This window comes from Cetorhinus maximus, chromosome 12 (genome assembly GCF_964194155.1).
Source record: "Cetorhinus maximus chromosome 12, sCetMax3.hap1.1, whole genome shotgun sequence".
Lineage (NCBI taxonomy): Eukaryota > Metazoa > Chordata > Chondrichthyes > Lamniformes > Cetorhinidae > Cetorhinus > Cetorhinus maximus.
In genome coordinates this window covers 105,246,449-105,270,053 of record NC_135890.1, presented here as the reverse complement: position 1 = coordinate 105,270,053, position 23,605 = coordinate 105,246,449, and the positions used below count along the sequence as shown (strand labels likewise).

The 23,605-nt window shown below is 44.6% G+C and overlaps 1 protein-coding gene across 2 annotated transcripts in view; it reads left to right on the top strand.

The window, feature by feature from the left end:
• The window catches only part of LOC144687784 (protein-tyrosine sulfotransferase 2-like), a 113,675-nt gene that overhangs the window by 77,246 nt on the left and 12,824 nt on the right, over positions 1 to 23,605 (top strand). For both annotated transcript variants that reach the window (XM_078554288.1, XM_078554287.1), the window contains exons 4-6: positions 9,623 to 10,572; positions 13,268 to 13,466; positions 14,731 to 14,781. In XM_078554288.1, the coding sequence (XP_078410414.1) occupies positions 9,713 to 10,572; positions 13,268 to 13,466; positions 14,731 to 14,781 (1,110 nt within the window). In that variant the 5' untranslated portion in view covers positions 9,623 to 9,712. The remainder of the gene's footprint in view (positions 1 to 9,622; positions 10,573 to 13,267; positions 13,467 to 14,730; positions 14,782 to 23,605) is intronic.

Genomic DNA, 23,605 nt, shown 5'->3' with positions numbered 1-23,605 from the left:
AAAAATAATTCTATTTTCTAATGATAACTTGATTAGCTCGCCTGAAGAGCTATCTTCTTAAAAAAAAACAGGGTCTTTTGTCCAGGCAATTAACCTTTGAATGTTTCATTTTCCATTGTGGAATACTGTGGATGCCTTCATAAATAGTTTTGATAAGGCAAGAAGAGGTTGTTTACAAATCCCCGGGGAAGCTGTTGTCTGTGATGGCATTCGTAGACTTGTGTGATGTAATTAGATTAGGCCAACTTTCTGTAGATTTGAACTCGCTTTATTGTGTCTTAGAGAAAATCTTTTTTTAAAAAGTCTCTTAAAAAACCTAATATTTTATATAAGCACGTCTTCGTAACAATAGCATTTCAATATAAAATCATCTGAATGGTTCCCCCACCGCCTCTCATTATTATTTTGAGCACTGTTCCTAGCTTTTATGTAAGAGCTCTGTGAGGTAAGGCAGAGTTTTGGGCCTTTTGATCCTCATATCGTTCTTCAGATCACAGACAAATAAACATCCTGTGTCTGGTGTCTTGCTGCTGCACAACAATGGAAATATAGTACAGAAAATACAAAGTGACTTTATTTCAGTGGGGATGAATACAGCAAAGGAAGTAAGTATATCACACATGAAGTGATAAATAAAGACAAAGAAAATTTTCTTCAATATTCTACAAGTGGAATCGAGGAGAGAGATGTACGTTGAGAGTAAGTTTACAACAATCTGGGAGTCCTCGTGAATTGTTCTGGTGTAACTCTCAAATTATCAGAATTAGTAATTCAATTTTTGAGCTTGCCATGACTTGTAACTTCCTGGTTGCTAGACCACCAAAAGATAATGCCAGCTACCCAGAGATGAATCATGCTGTTATTGCAGAAAATACTTCGATTTTCATTGGTGTAATGTAATATAAGTCAACAGAGAGCAACCATACTTCTTGGAATCCTCACATGGAACTCCTATGTCTGTGGATTCTGGTTTGAAAACAAAGGTTTATATTGCAGGAAAAATTGAACAACAGCTAATAACAAGGTAGGCATGAAATTCTGATGTGCACAGCAGGGCAAAGTTGTGTCCACAAATTTGTCAACCTGAACACACTTTAACTGATGTCAGAGAAAGACTAACACAGTGGCATTGTACTTTTGTCACAGTTAACATCTGAGCTATCAGCCTTGCCACAAGCACACACAAGGTGGCAAATCTGATCCAAGTATCCAATGATAGATGCTTTGCTGCATCTGCACGTTTACATTGTTAATAAGCTGTCTCAAATGTGACATGTAGTATAGATATTGCTGTAACTGCTTCAGTCTCCTGCAAGCTACTTGGGTGCATTTTGTCAGATAAAAGCTGACAATGTTTTCGTATGCTTTAGTGCAGTACTATAAGTGACCTGAGAGAATAAAGAAATGCTTGCAGCCTTTCACGATCACTAGGTATTCTAAAGCACTTCACAGCCAATGAAGTACTTTTGAAGTATAGTCATTGCCGTAATGTAGGAAACGCAGCAGCCAATTTGTGCACAGCAAACTCACAAACAGCAATATGATAATGGTCAGATAATGTTTTTGTGACATTGATTGAGGATAAATATTGGCCAGAATACTGGGGATAATTCACCTACTATTTTTTAAACTTGTGCTGGGGATCTTTTACATCCAGCTGAGAGGGTGGCAGACAGAACCTAGGTTAGATGTCTCATCCAAAAAATGGCAGGCAGAAATGTCTGTGCCTCCTGGCATCGGGCATGCTTGACAGCGTGCACAGACAATATGGCAAGAATGCTAAAAATTGGTTTCACAATGTCATGAAACCAGTTTGCAATCGTCCGCTCAGCCGTCGATGGCGGACCACGTTTCCCACCGTCAGACGTCGGGCACCTCATTGTAATACATCTGCATATCATTTTAAGGCCAGCCTGCCGGAATCATTCCACCACCCCCAAGTTGATTAACACGCCGACATGCTTCGCAACAGCATATATAAGGCGTGCACTTGGCGGGCTGCACTTTGAGGTGAGTACACAGTAACATTGCACAGTGGTCGCCCAGGTCAGCTGTTGGACTTCAAGGTTGAGGCGCGTTGGAGGTTTGGGGGCAAGGGCTGCCCTGCAGTTGAGGTGACTTGCGGGTGGAGGCAAGTGCTGCCCTGCGGTTGAAGATTGCGCACAAGCCCATGCAGGGTGGTGGAAAGGGAAGTGACCATACATTAGGGAAACCTTGTTTAAGTGACCAATCTTCTGCAACTGAGGCAGTTCAGATGCAGCCACAGAATCACAGTGTAGAAGAGGCCCTTCGGCCCATCGCGTCTGCACCGACACGTGAGAAACACCTGACCTACCTACCTACCTAATCCCATTTACCAGCACTTGGCCATAGCCTTGAATGCTATGACGTGCCAAGTGCTCATCCAGGTACTTTTTAAAGGATGTGAGGCAACCTGCCTCCACCACCCTCCCAGGCGGTGCATTCCAAACTGTCACCACCCTCTGGGTAAAAAAAGTTTTTCTTCACATCCACCTTAAACCTCCTGCCCCTCACCTTGAACTTATGCCCCCTTGTGACTGACCCTTCAACTAAGGGGAACAGCTGCTCCCTATCCACCCTGACCATGCCCCTCATAATCTTGTACACCTCGATCGGGTCGCCCCTCAGTCTTCTCTGTCCAACAAAAACAACCCAAGTCTATCCAAACTCTCTTCATAACTTAAATGTTTCAACCCAGGCAACATCCTGGTGAATCTCCTCTGCATTCCCTCCAGTGCAATCACATCCTTCCTATAATGTGGCGACCAGAACTGCACACAGTACTCCAGCTGTGGCCTCACCAAAGTTCTATACAACTCCAACATGACCTCCCTACTTTTGTAATCTATGCCTCGATTAATAAAGGCAAGTGTCCCATATGCCTTTTTCACCACCCCACTAACATGCCCCTCTGCCTTCAGAGATCTATGGACACACACACGCCAAGGTTCCCTTTGTTCCTCAGAACTTCCTAGTGTCATGCGTTCATTGAATACTTCCTTGTCAAATTACTCCTTCCAAAGAGTATCATTGACCCCACATTGACATGCGTGGGGTTGGGCCCCTAGCTTATCTGCCCACTCGAGCAAAGCAGAGGTATGGAAGTGCCAGTAGGTGCTTCAGACCATTTCACCCCTCGGGCACCGACTCCAAGCTAGTGGACAGCAGAACAGTTGGACAACTTGGCATTTTGTACAATCCCCTTGCTAAAGTGGAGCGGTCACTAGTGGAGGCGCTCATAGCCCCTTGCAATGTCAACATCCTGGTTTGGAGCAGTCTCCCCCCATGGCTCAAGCTAACAGTGCAGCCAAACAGTGTGGGTTAGGAGAATGCCTGAGCTGAGAGCACAGCATGTAGTCCAATGGGCAAGGCTGCTGCCAATCACTCGGGCAGAGTGGGGCGGAGGCGGCTGGGGTTTCAGGCTGCCATGCATGCACTATGCTCTGGCTATCCAAGTGGTGGCCAGCACTCTCCAAGATATGTTAAGAGGCCTTCATACTTAACCAAGAGAGGTTCTTAGTATATCCAAGCTAACCCACGCATCTCTCTCTCTCATCCTTCAGGAGGAGTACATAGGAGCATAGAGCCTTGTGAATTAGCTGTACGCCTCATGGCATACAGAGAGCGGAGACGACAGAGAAGAGAGCGACAGAGACGCCTGGCTGTTCAGAGGGAGGAGCAGCACCCTCAGGAAGAAGGGGCGTTTAGGGCTCCTGCACATGCTGCTGAAGAGCCACAGTGAACCGCAATTGGTCAGTGCCTAGCTGGACCCAGGGTCTATAGAAGCTGTCCTTCATTCCTGCAGGTGACCGACAACCAGTGTCACTGAAGATTGTGCATGTCCAGGGAACTGGTTGGTTACATCTGCCAGCTACTGCAGCATTTGGCACCAGAGGGACATGGTGGGGGGCATCCACTACCCGTGAAAGTAACCGCAGCGCTCAATTTTTGCGCCCGTGGCTCCACAGGTGACCTCTGTGGGATGTCACAAGCCTCTAGCCACAAATTCATCTATGTGGTCATGGATGCTATTTTCACAGGGGCACACAACTTTGTGTATTTCACCTGGGACCAAGAGAGCCAAGATGCAAGAGCGATTGAATTTACCCAGATCTCTGGTTTCCCACAGGTTCAGAGTGCGATCGACTGCAGTCATGTGGCGCTCAGATCTCCGACACAAAAAGGGGCCAACTATGCTAACCGCAAAGGCTTCCTGCGCACGGTTTCCAGGGAGTGTCCACGACTCCTGCATTCTCAATCTATCACAGATCCCTGATGTCTTCCAGGATCCACGGGGGCTGCAGGTTTGGCTCCGAAGAGACAAGGGCTACCTGTAGAGGATGTGGCTGATGATACCTCAGACTGCGGCAGAGTGAAGGTAGATCGAGGCTCATGCTGCATCTCGCACTTTGGTGGAACAAACCATCGAGATGCTGAAAATGAGGTTCCGGTAGCTGGACCAGTCTGGTGGAGACCTGCAACATAGTCCACAGAGGGTGTCATGCATTGTCATTACCTGCTGCACCCTTTGCAGCCCCATTTTGTAATAGGGAGAGGAGTTGGTTGAGGAGGAGATGGAGGAGCTGAAGGTCTCCTTTGATGAGGAAGATGCCGACCGTGAGGAGATTCTTGAAGGCGACAATGACAATGATTAGGCCCTCGCACTGGCCAGACGAGGCAGTCATACTTGGGAGGACCACATAGCTGCTAGATTTGTGAAGGATGATAACAACATGCAGTGAGGAGACACCATAAATCGTCACAATGTATCTATGAATGTTAAACTCCATTCTGGCTTATGGCAATGCACATACCCTCTGTGATAATGCTCCTGTCACGGAGATGCAGTGGAGGCCCTAATAGTCGCTCGATTACATGAGGATGATGACAACCTGCAGTGAGGACATTGCATAAATCTTCGCATAACCTCTGAGAATGTCTGATTCCTGTCTGGCTGAGAACAGCTCGCTTGCGCCCTGTGATCAGCGTCATATCATAGAGACGCAGTCATGAAACTTTTAAAAGTATCTGACTTTTGTCCGCCTTTGTCCGCCTTTAGCACCTGACCCCTTCAGGGGCACAGCATCACTAGTTACAGATGCTGAAGAGATGGGAGCCAACTTGACCTTAAAGGCGCTGAGAGCACACAGAGAATGGCAGAACTCTGTGACGGCTGCCCACTATATCCTGGCAGCAATGACGAGCACTGTTGAGGTGCAGACATTAACATGTCCATCACTTTGGTCTGAAGGCTGCACAAAGCACAGGGAAGAGGCCCTGGACTGAGACACCTGCCTTTATCTTGTGCAGAAAGGTTTCACATCTGAGTGACAAGAACACTGCTCGTGAGAACAAGGAACTCTAGGCAGGGAGTTTATTTACAATAGTGAGCATTATGTACAAGTGATTAATACCCGTGCCCAGGCTGTGCAACTACATCATCTTAACCTTCCTAACCCTACCGCTACATCTTGGCGCTCTCCCAACACAGCAGAGGTGGGGGCAGCCTGCTGACTGCTACGGCCAGTCTGTGATGACCTTGGCAGGCGTCCTCTGGAGAGTTGAGACCTGGAGGGCCCTGGCCTGCTTTTGGGGTCTTGCTGTGTGGCAGTGGCATCAACCTCGGCCCCCAGAGCTGTAGCTGCTGTGGTCACAGGAAGAGGGGATTCGGATGGGCACCTGGATGGATGGCCCTGGGGGGGACACCTGCTGATCCTCCTCCCAATGGGTGCCCAAGGGCCCCTGGCCAACTCCCTGAGGAGAAGGGATAGCTGGAGTGAGATCGGGCTGCCCCGCATCCCTCTCACATACACACTGTTGGAGGCCAACTATGGTGTCGGCGGTGAAGTTCAACCTGTGCAATAGTGCAGTAGCGATGCCCTGGACCAAGGTCTACATGGCAGCCGCAATCCTACCAGTGTTCATCTCATTGCGTTGGCATGCTGGTGCTATCACCTCAGACTGAAGGTGGATTGCCTTGCAATCTGGGGCGTGCAGCAGACATCCCTTCCTGATGTTCCCAAGCTTGCCTTTGCAGCTCCAGGTGACTGTGACATGACCGAGTCCAGAGGCTCATCATCTGACTCGGACTCAGCAGATTTCTGCTCTCCAGCAGCCCTTGGAATGCTGGACACCAGGGCAGTCCCTGCCACTGCCTGCTATGGATCAGAAAGTGTGATGTGCTCACCAGATTGTGATCCTGAGGCTACTGTAAAGCTAGGTCCCACCGAAGTGTGAGTCTCTGCGCTGGTGGAGGGTGTGGGTGAATGCTGTGATGGGCCTTCGGAAAGTTTTCAGTGGGCTCCTCTACTGAGCTTCCCTCAGGTCTTGATTGGAGGCCCTCGGTCATAGGCTGTCTTAGCAGTTTCCCAGATGTTCCTGCGAAATGATGGTCAAATGGGCAGATAAATGGCAGATGGAATTTAACCCTGAAAAGTGTGAAGTGATACATTTTGGAAGAAGTAATTTGACAAGGAAGTATTCAATGAACGGCATGGCACTAGGAAGTTCTGAGGAACAAAGGGAACCTTGGCATGTGTGTCCATAGATCTCAGAAGGCAGAGGGGCATGTTAGTGGGTTGGTGAAAAAGGCATATGCTTTTATCAATCGAGGCATAGATTACAAAAGTAGGGAGGTCATGTTGGAGTTGTATAGAACCTTGGTGAGGCCACAGCTGGAGCACTGTGTGCAGTTCTGGTCGCCACATTATAGGAAGGATGTGATTGCACTGGAGGGGGTGCAGAGGAAATTCACCAGGATGTTGCCTGGGATGAAACATTTAAGTTATGAAGAGAGGTTGGATAGACTTGGGTTGTTTTCGTTGGTGCAGAGAAGACTGAGGGGTGACCTGATCGAGGTGTGCAAGATTATGAGGGGCATGGACAGGGTGGATGGGGAGCAGCTGTTCCCTTTAGTTGAAGGGTCAGTCACAAGGGGGCATAAGTTCAAGGTGAGGGGCAGGAGGTTTAGGGGGGATGTGAGGAAAAACTTTTTTACCTAGAGGGTGGTGACGTTCTGGAATGCACTGCCTGGGAGGGTGGTGGAGGCGGGTTGCCTCACATCCTTTAAAAAGTACCTGGATGAGCACTTGGCACGTCATAACATTCAAGGCTATGGGCCACCAAGTGCTGGTAAATGGGATTAGGTAGGTGGGTCAGGTGTTTCTCACGTGTCGATGGGCCGAAGGGCCTCTTCCGCACTGTGATTCTGTGAAAGTGAGGAGAGATAATTAGTGTATGGCAGTGGCCTGTGAAACAGAACACATCATTCAGCATGGTTGCCTGATGGATGTTGCACTGCTGCATCCTTACTTGGTAGAGAACCGCCGACCTCACCGTCAGCACAGGAACGGTCCAGATCCTCACTGGCCAGCTGAATGGCTCTGTTTTCAAAGTCTGTGAGAACTTTGATTTCAGGCTTTCCTCCCCAGTCTGTGACCTCTCCCTCTTCTGTGCCAGCTTGTCCTGCATGAATAGAGATGGAGAGAGTGTAAGCAGGATGCCTGCCAGGCCTGATGATAAGTATGCTGTGCATGTGTGGGTGGTGAGTGGTCTCATGGATGGGATGTGGACAGTGAAGGTGCGTGTGAGAGAGTGAATGGTGATGTCCCTTGAACTGGCAGTGAGCAAGGTCCCTATGGATGTGTGATGGGTTTGTGAGTGTGTGAATTGAGAAGAGTGACTTACCTTGGCAGAATGGAAGCGAGCATTCATCCTGTTGCAGCACTGGGTGGCTGTCCTCTTTTGGGGGCATTGGCACTGACCACCACTGCCACCGCCTCCCAAGCCAGATTAGTGACAATGTTCCCCATCCTGAGGCCAGAGCGGGTGGTAGAAGACATCATGGTGGGCCTCCACTGCATCCAAAAGGCACTCGAGGGATGAGTCATTGAACCCGGGTGACTGCAGTCTTCTATCCTTTCGGAACCATGTCTTTCATGCAGCAGTCCTGGGCTGGAAGCACAGAGGTATGCACGCAGCTGCACTTAAAGCATGGTGCCCAGCGTGATGAAGCGGTGAGGGCGATGGCTTGGTAGGTGAATGAGTGCCCGCCCACCATGGAAACGGCGTGGTACCTGGGAATGCATAATTAATGCGGCGGGCTTGGGACAATACAATAAGAAGCCGCCATTGCAGCCAGCGGGTAAAATGTCCTGTGAATGGCACGAGGAACATAAAAAAATGAGAACTGCTTTTTCCTTGGCCCCATTGCAGGTCCACAATTGCAAGTCGCAGCTACCTGTATCAGCATGTTTCTGCCAGTGCAATGTAGAAATGACTTGCTGTTAGCAGGTAAACTTTTAAAATGTTCTTATCACTGAATCTTTATAAAGATCTGGTTAGGCCACAACTGGAGTATTGCATCTAGTTCTGGTCACCATATTTCAGGAAAGATATGAAAGTCCTTGAGAGGGTACAGAAAAGATATACCAGAATGGTTCCAGAGCTAAGGGATTTTAACTGCAAGATTAGATTGGAGAATCTGGGGTCGTTCTCCTTGGGAGCAAAGGAGGTGGATGGAAGATTTGATGGAGGTGTACAGGATTATGACACGTTTAGATAAAGTAGACAAAGAGAAACTGTTCCCATAAGCTGATGGTACAATGGCAAGGAGACACAGATTTAAGGTTTTGGGGGAGAGGTTTTGGGGGGGTTGATGTGGGGAAGAACTTTTTTTTAATGTAGTGGTGCTGACCTGGAAATCACTGCCTACAAGGGTGATGGAACCGGAGATGATCAATAGTTTCTAAAGAAAATCAAATGGGCTTGTGAGGGACATTAGTTTGAAGGGCCATGAGGATAGAGATTGGGGAATGGGACTGACTGGATTGCTCCACAGCATGGACTTAACAGGCCTAATTGCCTCTTCACGTGCCTCCTTCTGTACAGATAATTCTCTTTTATCTGTAGTTAGTAAATGGAACAAATCTGGGCTCCATTAAAATTACAAACAAATTGTGTTACATACTTGTTCATATCACCAAGCAGCCGTTTTTAGCCTTTAGTACCCCTTAATTTTTAAGACGTTGGAATTGTTTTGATTTCACAGACACTGCAAAAGAAAAGGCAGCATGGGAGAAAGCAACAATTTTGACAATTTAGAACTGAAGAAAGATGATTGTCATTTGGTAGTATAGAACTTGAATACTGTTGAAAAGAGAGACATGTTGCCAAAGCTTTTCATCTTGCACTCATCAGGACGAATGCAAGAATGTCAAAACAATTTATACTGGAGGAGAAAAGGGTGCTGATTAGTTGGCAAGTTGATTGATTGGCTGAGGCATTGCCATGGAGAAAGCAAAAGGGAGCTATAGGATCTCCAAGCTCCTGGGTAATTCAAAAGGACACAAGGTTTGAATGTATTCCTTTTGTTTGCAGAGAATGAGTCTTTGCGTATGAATATATGTCACTTCCAGCAAATGTAAATAAGCCATGTTACAGTGATGGTTTGAAATTTGGCATCCTTGTATTTGTTCACGCAAAACTTTAGCAACATGTCTTTCTTTTCAGCAACATTAAAGATGATTGTTGGCATTGCTAAGTTGCAAAAGATTGAGTTAGTGCTAAATGTTCTCTCATATATTCTTCTTTCTTGTTTCAGAGCTGTAATGAAAACCTTAATGAAATGAGCAAAAGTGGACATCGAAGCTGAAAAGCAGTACATATCTGTACAGAAGCTAAACTACCCAATATGCGCATCAGCATGAGAAGAATTGTTCTGCTCATTTGCTGTGCCTTTGCTACAATGATGGTCTTTCACATGGGTCAGCACATGTGGGAATGTCAGCAAGTACTGAATCAGAATGGGGGCTGGTTCCATGGCAGACGAACGCACAGTATGATGAAACCAGAAAGGGAGGAATTGGTCATGTATAACTCAAAAAACATTGAATACCGCTACAGTAAAAATATGCCTCTAATCTTCATTGGTGGAGTGCCCCGAAGTGGGACAACATTAATGCGGGCAATGATGGATGCACATCCAGAAATCCGATGTGGTGAAGAAACTCGGATCATTCCACGTGTGCTGGCCATGCGTCAGGTGTGGTCTAAATCAGAACGTGAAAAGATGCGCTTAAATGAGGCAGGAGTGACGGACCATGTCCTAGATTCGGCATTGCAAGCGTTTATATTAGAAGTAATTGCAAAACATGGTGAACCTGCAAAATACTTGTGCAATAAGGACCCTTTCACCTTAAAGTCTTTAAATTATCTGTCCAAACTCTTTTCGCAGTCTAAATTTATTCTGATGATTCGAGATGGCCGGGCATCAGTGCATTCAATGATTACAAGAAAAGTAACAATTGCTGGATTTGATCTTAACAGCTATAGAGATTGTATAATCAAATGGAACAAGGCTATTGAAATTATGTATGGACAGTGTGTGGAGGTAGGACCCTCCAGGTGCCTCTCCGTTTATTATGAGCAGCTAGTATTGCACCCCAAAAAAACAATGGAGAAGATCATGACATTTCTGGGTATTCCATGGAATGATGCTGTTCTGCATCATGAAGAACTAATAGGAAAATCAGGAGGAGTCTCGCTTTCAAAGTATGTTTGTGCTTTTTTTTCCTTTTCCTTCTCTCTTCCTTTCCTAAAGACATTAATTGCTACAGGGATATGGTCTTGCTGCCATTCATTTGCGGTAGTAGTAGTGCTAGGAAGCTAGTTTGACATCACTGCTGCACCTGTGTTCACTTAATGTTCACTGACATCACTTGCTGGCAGGAGGTTACTACATAGCAGTTGGCAACTTTGCCAAATTTCTCCCAGCCCAGGGGTTCTTAGGCCAATCATAGCATCTCCACTGCCTGTCCAACATTGGGCAGATACTCGGGACAGAATTGAATCTCTAAATTTTTAGTCTGAATGACTGCTTTTATTGTTGGTATACCTTTATCAAAGTCTAGGAAAATGGTGTTGAGAAATTAGCTATTTTCAACTTTTAAATTCTGTGATCTTGTAGTAAAACATCACAATGTGCTTCATAGGAACAATTATCAAACACAATTTGAACGCCAAGCCACTTAAGGAGATATTAGCACAGTTGGCCATAAGCTTGGTCAAAGAGGCTAGTTTAAGGAGCATCTAAAGGAGGAGAGAAGGGGAAAGTGTGTTTTGGGGACTGAATTCAACAGCTTTGGCCCAAGGCAGCTGAAGGCATGACTGCCAATGTTTCCCTCTGCGTACATGGTCCATTTGTTGCACAGCGCAGTCTCTTTAAAGATTGTCATGCAAATGCACATCTTAAAGAGAGTGCTTCTTATATACTAAGCCATATACTAAGTTCTGGATTGCTGTCTGGCCTCCCATCCTCATAGTTTACAGGGAACATTGACATGCACAAGCGGCCAGAATTGGACGAATGAGGAGATGTGGCGGGCTGTAGGACTAGATGATTACAGGGATTGGGAGGGGCAAGGCCATTGGAAAGAAGGGTGCAGATTTTAAAATTGTGTTGCTGGACTGAGAGCATGCATGATGGGTGAATGGAACTTGATGTGAGTTAAGATGGATGACCAAAACCTTGGTAAAAATGGTAGGTTTTAAGAAGCACCTTAAAAGAGGACATAGATTCTGTGTGGCATTGCAATGCACATTATGGGATAGATGTTTAACTTGCCATCTCATTGTCAAACTGGCATTGCTGATTGGCTGCTCATTGTAGAAAACAACTGATTTGAATTTCTATTAAAATTAATGGAAATGAAAACTGGGAAGTTTGTGCACCAGGCAGCTGATCCACCTGAATTACAAGTTTAATATCTACCCTTATTTGTTTCTCAAACTAACCTGTTGAAGTAGACCATTTAACAAGTGTGTCATGAAGCTACTAATGTATATATTATTGGAAAATATGTTTCTTTTAAAATAGAGTTTTAGTCTGTGGGTGTGTCTTAATTGGATTAAAGTCAGCTAGTCTGGGTGGTTTGATGTGTACTAGTTTTGAAATGTAAGAGAGGTAGAGTTTGCATTTTGTTGAATAGAGCGTTCAAGAAGTGGGGTGAAATCTGGCACCTAGCTAGCAGAGACCAACCAATATGTTTATATTACTAATAAAATTGGTGCTATAAAAGGGGTTTTATTGTTAGAAGAGGTGGAGTTCAAAGAGGCTAGTGATACAATGAGAATTTACATTCAATGAGATGAGCTGGATATAACCAATAGCAGTTTTCGTGTGTGCAGGGCAGAGGCAATGTAAGATCAAAGCAGCTGTAAGCCTACAACTGTCTCCAGTTTGAATTCGTAAGGTGAAAATGCTTTGCCTGGTGTCTGGTTAAGTCTATGGGTGCTGCTGCCTTAATGGAAATTAGCTTGGGAATTTGTTAAAAGTCATGATAGTAGTAATTTGTAGCCACGTGTATATATTTAACTTGTGTAAATTTATAAAATGTATAATTCAGTTTAATATAAAACCTCTCAAGAACTGATGGTCTGATTCCTGAATTTAGAACTGCATCTCAAACGTACAAAAGTAAAAAATATAGGTTATGACAGTTTAAAGTTTTCCTCTGGGATTTTTTTAATAACTCAGCTTTAACAACTGCTGGGTCATAACAAAAGTGTTAGTTGGCATGTCCACATAATGACAGGAATTTTTAATATTGGCCACTGATCTCTGAGATGGAGGCAGAGAGCTAATCAGCTGGGGTTGGCAATCCATAAAAGGCAATCTTGCTCTGAAAATTGCTTTGTTTCATGGGTGTCCTAATCGTATTTCTATTTCTTCCCCCTTTTCAGACCAAGTAATTGGCTTTCATTAGCCAATTAGTATTTACAGGGTGATGATATTAGACATTGCCAAAATTTTACATTGAAAAATACTGGACTCGACTGTAATGGTTGTATTTAATTGCACTCTCACTTCTTCTCATTTTGGTCTTCGAAGTGAAGAGTGGATGTAATTGATTTGTAGTTTACAACTTGCAATGTGTGGATAGCAAAATATTGGCCAATAAAGTGTGGGAAAAATGATCCTAATCACTCTGATACTTGAGAACAAATAGGATTAATGAGGGCATCTTGGTATTCTGTAAAACAGCTGCTGCCATCAGCGATCTTTTTTTACAGGGGATTTTTGAGCAACATAGGAAAACTAAAGTCAAGCTTGGAGTATCCCCTTGAACTCCCATCTTTTTCCAAGCTCTGCCTGATTTAGGTTACTAACCAGAGGTTGGTAGTAATATCTAATCCAGTCATAAACTTGATACTTTAAAAGCTGTCTACTTTTTTCTTCCTCCTGCAGAATAGAGCGATCCACTGACCAGGTTATCAAGCCAGTTAATCTTGAGGCTTTGGCCAAATGGGTGGGACACATTCCAAATAGTGTGGTCGAGGATATGGCATGGATAGCACCTATGTTGGCAAAACTAGGATATGACCCCAATGCAAATCCGCCAAATTATGGAAATCCTGATGCACTAGTAATTAATAACACCAAAAGGGTATGTGAGAAATGTTTTATTCAAAATATTTATTTGTAGCTTTTTCATATTTTTCTGCAGGGAAACTGCTTCTAAGTCTCTAATTGCTGCTGTTCATTCAGTTAGAAAGAAATATGTGAGAATGGTCTGTGGTGATTTATCCCTCCAATTTGAACTTTCCCCTGCCTCGAGGTGGATAGTTGTCTCTGTTTTACAACTTCTCTCTTGAAGTTGCTGAATGCTGCAAAAGGTACCATTCCAGTGCACAAATAGTTGTTGTTCATCTGTGAGATTTGGAGACTGGAAGGACATCAGAGTCAAACTCAATCATGTCATCCGCATCATCCACTGATGCACTTTCCAGCAGGGATTACTGGGTAAGGTTTAAGAGTGTTTGATTGTTTCCCCCTTTCTCCTCTAGAAGTAACATACCCCCTCTCTCCAAAACAGATCATAAATTCTGTTTCATGGGCACTACTTGGACTACTAAAGCACCAATTTGGTGGACAGAAAACAATGACCCATTTCACACTGGTGGTGCACTGCATATTGGGTCAGAAAAAATAAGAGGCATCCTTCACCAATACCTGAAATAGGCATTAGGTCCCACGTGCAAACAGCCTAACATCCTTTTGAGGTGCTCTCTCCAAGATTAATTTGTTCTGAGACAGCCAGTGCCAATGTGAGCTGCACAAAGGGAAACCAGCCCTGGGAATGGCCTGCAACAAAGAAGGGAAATAACTTAGCTGAGTACAAGCACACCTGCTCATCCCGCCCCCAAATTTAACCCCTCTTGCAATCAATGCCACGCCCGACCCAGGATTGGCATCCTCTCTGTGTTGGTGCACTGGGAATAATGCTGGATTGATTGCGAGGCTTCTCTTTTCGTTCTCAATAGGATTCCAATATTGTCAAATGTTTATGGCTCAGAAATGGATGGGTGAATGACTTCAACGATATGAAGACGATTTGTTTTTTTTTCCCTTTGGCTCCAGATAAGCCACATCACAAAAGGGGACATGGCATAGTCTCTATTGATAGAGTAAACCAACTTGGTACTGGATGCATCAAACAGGTGTTAGTCCCTCGAAACTAAAATAAAAATAAAATGAAGTTAAGTGGAAGGAGTCATTGTCGGTACCTGCGTCGCAATCTGTCTGGCTCTGTATGTCCCTATCCAATCTGAATCATGCAAGAGCTAAAAAAAATAGAGACTGCTATCACGCTTGACCATCATTGAGTTTAGTTCAGGTGCTAACATGATTTTTGTTCATATTTTACACAGGTCTTGCAAGGTGACTTTAAAACACCTGCCAATTTGAAAGGACCTTCTCCGGTAGGACAACCGTACTTTGTAATCTTATTCAGGCAATTGTTAGTGAATTGGTGGGTTCAATCTTCAAATTGTTGTGCAGGCATAAAACTGGCACTGCAGATCAGCTCCATTTATGGAAACTGCTTGATTATCACTGATTTCTATAATGGGCAAATAGTTGGTAATGCTAGGCTTATACTGAGTTGAAAATCTATCTGGGTGTTTGCCATTTTGTTGCAAAATAATGTGTGAGAAATGGATCCCTAATATAGGTAATGAAGGACCTCTGCATTTACGGATCCCAGAAAATTCTTCACTCGTTATCTGGTCATCAGATTTCACAAAATTAAAATTTTGTTCATCAGCTGTTGCTTAAATTGCACTTAACTGAACAGTAAGGAGGGCATCCTTTGTCAGGTTCATCAGCTTGCTACATTGTTTGAGGGTGAGAACGTAAGCCTTTGTGAATAAGATGTTATACCATATTCTTGGTAGAATTAAGCATTTGTTTTTTCTTTGTCACGTATTTTATTTTCTTCTCCAATGATCTTAATAATCTGCACAAAAATGCAATTACGGATAAATAGTGGCCTGAAAGTAGCCACTCGGAATGCTCAACATAACTCTCAGTTCTCCTTTTCGAGAGCTTCCGCTTCTGATCAGCACTTTCTCATTAAGTGTGCTGTATTTGAGACTGCCATTTCTGCACCCTACAGCATTTTGATCTAATATTAATGTTTGAATTTCAACATTTGTCACACTTAGGTTCTCAGTCCCAAGTGTTTGCTAATTTATATTTGTTCCATGACCACCTTCCTGACTTTTTTATAACGCAAATGAAGATCAGATAACACTTTTGTTGCCCTCCTTAACAACCATCACACTTCTTTGTACTTTCTCTGCCCAGTTTAATTCTGTAGCTTCGAACATAACCTAATGAACCTGGCGGAAATGAGGCAGATTAGGTTGGACACCTAATTAGACCCCGTCAGATTTTCTGCTCCATTAAAGTCAGTGGAATATAAAATCAGATGAGGTATAAAACATATATCTAACCCAATTATCCTGTCCCCTCCAGGTGGTTTAGATTAAAATCAGGGCTATGAGACAGATGCTAATAAGTTCATGCATACCAAATCAGGAAGCTAGTAAAAGCTAACGAACAGCTTCAGGAAAATTTGAGACGTTCCCCAAAAATCCAACAATCCAAAAAGTGTGACAAATATAGGCCTAAGATGTGAGGCTAGAATTTTTGAGACTCAGTTTCCAGAGCACAGATCAAAGAATTGGGCACAGAAGTTAGCATGCTGAATTATACTCCCATTTGAGTGAGACTCTGCAGGAGAAGGGAAGTCTCTGAAAATGTATTTAATGAAAATAAGTGGGTGCATTGAAAGTGCAGGAGAAACAAGTTTGCCATAATTTGAACTGAAGGTAGATCCAGTAGCAAAATTAATCTATATCCAGGCCATTGGTGAGATAACTTGTGTTCAAGCAATAGGTACAGGGAAAATGCAGGCAACATTCCCAGATTTTCCAATACTGACTGGCAGACAAGGTAGCTTGATGCTGACTCAGGATTGGAAGATAAACCTAATCAAAGTCATAGATAACATCTTTAGTGACTACAACTGTGGTGCATCAACCTTCCTCATTGTTCTTAACCTCATTGCAGCGTCCAATGCCTTTCCTCCACTGTCCAACTCGTTGCATTATCCCTTGCTTGGTTCCACCCCTACTATTTAGTCATAGCCAGAGCATCTCCAATAGCGGCTTCTCATCCCACCCCCACCCAGCCTCCTGCCATTTTCTCTGAAGTTTCCCAAAGATCTGTCCTTGGCCATCTTCACTTCAGCTGTATATTACACTTAAGTGATATCAGCTGCAGACGATGGCTGGGGTTTTGCTGAGGCAGCAGGGAGTGACTTTGTTTCTACAGGCTGTGGGACCCAGGACTGTTTTATGTGTGATAGCCAATTAAGTGGCTGCTACTGGGTCTGCTATCCTATTAAGGACAGTGGCCCGCCCCCAAGAGCTGCCATCCCATTAAAAGTTTTTTGAGGATGTAACAGTAGATACTTGGATTTCCAAAAGGCATTCAATTTAAGGTGCTGTCTGAATATTTAACACCCAAGTTTAAGGGGTCATTGGAGTTGGGGATAAGTAGCATGCATGAAGGATTGGTTAACGGACTAGAAGCAGAGTTTCTAGTTCCGGGGAGCAGAGTCGGAGGGCGGAGTTCCAGAGCGGTGAGTATAAAAACCTTCCCTGGGGGATTCGCGGGCTAGTTCCAGGGAGCAGAGTCGGAGGGCAGAGTTCCAGAGCAATGAGTATAAAAACCTTACCTCGGGGATTCGCGGCCTAGTTCCAGGGAGCAGAGTCGGAGGGCGGACCTCGGGTCTTAAAAAAAAATTAAAAGTGGCGTTACGGTAAATCTGTGACCTGATTGGCTGGTAGGCTGAATTTGAAACTAAAACATTGTTAAACTAATTAAACCAAATAAATTAATCACTTAATTAATAAGTAGAGGGTATCTAGACCAGAAGCAGGGGATTATTGTTCTTAGAATTTAGCATTTATAGTAGAAATCTAGCCCTAGGGAACGTATAGTTAATAAGGAGTCAATAAGCAGTTATTAGATTTAAATTAATTTATTAAATAGTTCTAGAAATGGCAGTTGCTGGGGTGAAGTGCTTCACCTGTGGGATGTGGGATGTCCCGGACAACTACAGGAAGTGTACCCAATTGCAGCTCCTCACAGACCGCATGGATCAGTTGGAGCAACAGCTGGATGCACTTAGGAGCATTCAGGTAGCGGAAAGCACCATAGACAGGAGTTTTGCAGACGTGGTCACACCCAAGGTACAGACAGACTGATGGGTGACCGCCAGAAGGGGCAGGCAGTCAGTGCAGAAATCCCCTGTGGCTGTCCCCCTCTCTAACAGGTATACCGTTTTGGATACTGTTGGGGGGATGGCCTATCAGGGGAAAACAGCAGCAGAAGCCAAAGCAGTGGCACCATGGCTGGCTCTGTTGTTCAGCAAGGGGGGTCAAAGCACAGAAGAGCAATTGTCATAGGGGACTCTATAGTCAGGGGCTCAGATAGGCATTTCTGTGGTCGTGAAAGAGACACCAGGATGGTATTTTGCCTCCCTGGTGCCAGGGTCCATGATGTCTCTGATCGGGTACGGGGGAGGGAGAACAGCCAGAGGTTGTGGTATACATTGGTACTAACGACATAGGCAGGAAGAGTGATGAGGTCCTGCAGCGGGAGTTCAGGGAGTTAGGCAGAAAGTTAAAAAACAGGACCTCTAGGGTTGTAATCTCAGGATTACTCCCTGTGCCACGTGCCAGTGAGGCTAGAAATAGGAAGATAATGCAGCTAAACACGTGACTGAACAGATGGTGTAGGAGGGAGGGTTTCCGATATCTGGATCATTGGGATCTCTTCCGGGGCAGGTGGGACCTGTACAAGAAGGACGGGTTGCATCTAAACTGGAGGGGCACCAACACCCTGGCTGCGAGGTTTGCTAGTGTCACTCGGGAGAGTTTAAACTAGTATGGCAGGGGGGTGTGGGAACCAGAGCAATAGGTTAGCAGGTGAAATAAATGACTGGGAACTAGTGAATATGGCCAGTAGGACTAAGAGGAAGGGCAGGCAGGGAAAAATTACTGAACACAGTGGGACTGGGGGTCTGAAATGCATTTGTTTCAATGCGAGAAGTATAACAGGCAAGGCAGATGAGCTTAGAGCTTGGATTAGTACTTGGGACTATGATGTTATTGCTATTACAGAGACTTGGTTGAAGGATGGACAGGATTGGCAGATAAACGTTCCAGGATTTAGATGTTTCAGGCAGGATAGAGAGGGATGTAGAAGAGGTGGGGGAGTTGCACTGCTGGTTAAGGAGAATATCACAGCTGTACGACAGGAGGACACCTCGGAGGGCTCATGCAGTGAGGCAATATGGGTAGAGCTCTGGAATAGGAAGGGTACAGTCACAATGTTGGGGGTTTACTATAGGCCTCCCAATTGCCGGCAGGAGATTGAGGAACAGTTATGTAGGCAGATTTTGGAAAGATGTAAAAGCAATAGGGTTGTTGTGGTGGGTGATTTTAACTTTCCCTATATTGACTGGGAATCACTTAGTGCTAGGGGTTTGGATGGTGCAGAATTTGTAATGTTCATCCAGGAGGGCTTCCTGTGACAAAACGTAGATAGTCCAACTAGGGAAGGGGCAATACTGGACCTGGTATTAGGGAATGAACCCGGCCAGCTGGTCGAAGTTTCAGTAGGGGAGCATTTCGGGAAAAGTGGCAATAATTCAGTAAGTTTCAAGGTACTGGTGGATAAGGATAACAGGAGTCCTCGGGTTAAGGTGCTTAATTGGGGGAAGGCTAATTATAATAATATTAGGCAGGAACTGAGGAATCTAGACTGGAGGCGGATGTTTGAGGGCAAATCAACAACTGACGTGGGGGCTTTCAAACGTCAGTTGATAAGAATTCAGGACCGGCATGTTCATGCTAGGATGAAGGATAAGTATGGCAAGTTTCAGGAACCTTGGATAACGAAGGATATTGTGAGATTAGTCAAAAAGAAAAGGGAAGCATTCGTAAGGGCTACAAGGCTGGGAACAGATGAAACCGGTGGAGAATAAAGAAAGTAGGAAGGAACTTAAGCAAGGAGTCAGCAGGGCTAAAAGGGGTCACGAAAAGTCATTGGCAACCAGGATTAAGGAAAATCCCAAGGCCTTTTATACATATGTAAAAAGCAAGAGGGTAGCCAAGGAAAGGGTAGGCCCACTCAGGGACAGAGGTGGGAATCTGTGTGCAGAGCCAGAAGAAATGGGAGAGATACTAAATGAGTACTTCTCATCAGTATTCACCAACGAGAAGGACTTAGCGGTCGATTTGTCTAGGGAAGAGTGTGTAGAGAGCCTGGATCATGTTGAGATCAAAAAAGAAGAGGTGTTGGGTGTCTTGAAGAATATTAAGGTGGATAAGTCCCCAGGGCCAGATGGGATCTACGCCAGAGTACTGAGGGAGGCAAGGGAGGAGATTGCTGGGGCCTTGACAGAAATCTTTGTATCCTCACTGGCTACGGGTGAGGTCCCAGAGGACTGGAGAATGGCCAATGTTGTTCCATTATTTAAGAAGGGTAGCAGGGATAATCCAGGAAATTACAGACCAGTGAGCCTTACGTCAGTGGTAGGGAAATTATTGGAGAAGATTCTTCATGACAGGATTTACTACCATTTGGAAGCAAATGGACGTATTAGTGAGAGGCAGCATGGTTTTGTGAAGGGGAGGTTGTGTCTCACTAACTTGATCGAGTTTTTCGAGGAAGTAACAAAGATGATCGACAATGGAAGGGCAGTGGATGTTATCTACATGGATTTCAGTAAGGCCTTTGACAAGGTCCCTCACGGCAGACAGGTACAGAAGGTGAAGTCGCACGGGATCAGAGGTGAGCTGGCAAGATGGATACAGAATTGGCTTGGTCATAGAAGACAGAGGGTAGCAGTGGAAGAATGCTTTTCTGAATGGAGAGCTGTGACTAATGATGTTCCGCAGGGATCAGTGCTGGGACCTTTGCTGTTTGTAGTATACGTAAATCATTTGCTTGGAGGGCCGAAGGGCCTGTTCCTGTGCTGTACTTTTCTTTGTTGTTTTGTTCTATAAACAGGGCATTTTCAAGTTAGCAGGCTGTAAGTAGTGGAGTACTGCAAAAATCAGTGCTGGAGACTCTGATATTTACAAAGAGACCGAGAGTAATGTATCCGAGTTTGCTGATGATCCAAAGCGAGCTAGGAATGTAACTGTGAGGAGGACGCAAAGAGCCTACAAAGAGATGGAGACAGGTTAAGTGAGTGGGCAACAAGATGGCAGATGGAGTACAGCATGGAGAAGTGTAAAGTTTTTCATTTTGGTAGTAAAAAATAGATGAGCAGAATATATTATAAAAATTTTAAACTTCCACGTGTTAATGTTCAGAGAGATTTTGGTATACCCGTACAAGGAACAGAAAGTTAGCATTTTTTTTTCAATTGTTTCTTAGAATGTGAGCGTCATTGACAAGGCCAGTATTTGTTGCCCATCCCTAATTGACTTTCAAAGGTGATGTGAGCTGCCGCCTTGAACTGCAGTAGTCCATGGTGTAGATATGATATACCCATAATGCTTAAAAGCATTAGGAGTTCCAGGTTTTTGACATAGCAACAATGAAGGAATGGTGATATAGTTCCAAGTCAGGATGTTGTGTGGCTTAGAGGAGCACATGCAGTTGGTGGTGCTCCCATTTGTTTTTTATTCATTCATGGGATGTGAACGTCACTGTCTAGGCCAGCATTTATTGCCCATCCCTAATTGCCCTTGAGAAGGTAGTGGAGAGCTACCTTCTCGAACCGCTACAATCCATGTGGTGTGGGTACACCCATAATGCTGTTAGGGAGAGAGTTCCAGGATTTTCACCCAGCGACAGTGAAGGAACTACGATATATTTCCAAGTCCAAGATGGCGAGTGGCATGGAGGGGAACTTCCAGGTGGTGGTCTTCCTATGTGTCTGCTGCCCTTGTCCTTCTAGATGGTAGTGATCGTGGGTTTGGAAGGTGCTGCCTTAGGAGCCTTGGTGAGTTCCTGCAGTACATTTCGTAGATGGTACACACTGCTGCCACTGTGCGTGGGTGGTGGAGGGAGTGAATGTTTGTGGATGGGCTGCCAATATGTCTGTTGCCCTTGTACTTCTACTGTTAGAGGTCACAGGCTTGGAAGGTGTTGATGGAGACTTGTTGAGTGGCTGCAGGACATTTACTGTCTGGCACATTGACTGCTGCCCCTGTGAGCCTGTTGTGGAGAGGGTGAACATTTAAGGTAGCAGATGGGTGTTGATCAAGTGGGCTGCTTGTCCTGATTTCGAGTTTCTCGATTGTTTCACCCACACTCATCCAGGCGGGTGGAGAGTATTCCATCACACTCCTAATGCCTTGTAGATGGTGGACAGGCTTTGGGTAGTCAGGAGGTGAGTTACTTGTGGCACGATTGCTAGCCTCTGACCTGCCCTTGTAGCCACAGCATTTATATGGCCAGTCCAGTTCAGTTTCTGGTTAGTGGTAACCCCCAAGATGTTGATAGTGGGGAATTCAGTAACAGTAATGCCGTTAAATGTCAAGGGGAGATTGTTGGATTCTGTCTTGTTGGAAATGGTCATTGCTTGGCACTTGTACGGTGTGGATGTGACTTGCAACTTATCAGCCCAAGCCTGCATATTGCCCAGATCTTGCTGAATGTAGACATAGACTGCTTCAGCATCTGAAGAGTCATGAATAGTACTGAACACGACCGTCATCAGGGAATGTTCCCACTTCTGACCTTATGATGGTCATTGATAAAGCAGCTGAAGATGGTTGGGCCTAGAACAATCCCCTGAGGAACTTCTGCAGTGATGTGCTAGGGGCTGAGATGATTGGCCTCTAACAACCTCAGTTCTCTTCTTTTGTGCTAGGTGTGACTCCAGCCAGTGAAGAGTTTGCCCCCTGATTCCCATTGACCTCAATTTTGCTAGGGCTCCAGGAAACTACAGGCCAGTTGGCCTACCATCTGTCATAGGGAAAATGTTAGAAACTATTATTAAATATGTTATAGCAGGGCACTTAGAAAAATTCAAGGCAATCAGGCAGAGTCAACATGTTTTTGTGAAAGGGAAATCATGTTTAATCAATTTATTGGAGTTCTTTGAAGGAGTCACATGTACTGTAGATAAAGGGGAACTGGTGGATGTACTGTACCTAGATTTCCAGATGACATTTGATAAAGTGCCACATCAAAGGTTATTGTGGAAAATAAAAGCTCACAATGTAGGAAGTAACATATTGGCATGGATAGAAGATTGACTAGCTAACAGGAAGCAGAGTTGGCATAAATGGGTCTTTTTCTGATTGGCAGGATGTGACGAGTGGTGTGCCACAGGGATTAGTGCTGGGGCCTCAACTTTTTACAATTTATATAAATGACTCGATGAAAGGACCGAAGGAATGGTTGCTAAATTTGCTGATGGCACAAAGATAGATAGGAAAGTAAATTGTGAAGAGCACATTACAAGGGGACATTGGTTAAGTAAATGGGCAAAGATCTGGCAAATGGATTATAATGTGGGCAAATGTGAACTTGTCCATTTTGGCAGGAACAATAAAAATGAAGCTTATTATCTAAATGGTGAAAGATTGCAGAGCTCTGAGATTCCGAGAGATCTGGGTGTCCTGGTGCATGAATCACGAAAGGTTAGTATGCAGGTACAGCAAGTAATTAGGAAAGCTAATAGAATGTTATCATTTATTGTGAGGGGAATTGATTAGAAAAGTAGGGAGGTTGTGCTTCAGTTGTATAGGGCACTAGTGAAACCACATCTGAGTATCGTGTATAGTACTGGTCTCCTTATTTGAGAAAAGATGTAAATGCGTTAGAAGCAGTTCAGAGAAGCTTTAGACTAATACCAGAAATGGGCGGGTTGTCTTATGAGGAAAGATTGGACAGATTAGACTTGTATCCACTGGAATTTAGAAGAATAAAAGACAACTTGATTGAAACCTTTAAGATCCTGAGGGGTCTTGACAGGGTGGATGTGGAGAGGATGTTTCCTCTTGTGGGAGAATCTAGAACTAGGTATCACGGTTCAAAAATAACGGGTTGCTCATTTAAGACAGGTGAGAATTTTTTCTGAGGGTAGTGAGTCTCTTCCTCAAAAGGCAGTGGAAGCAGAGTCTTTGAATATTTTTAAGGCAGAACTAGATAGATTCTTCATTAACAAGGGTTAGCGGGGGTAGGCAGGAATGTGGGGCTGAGGTT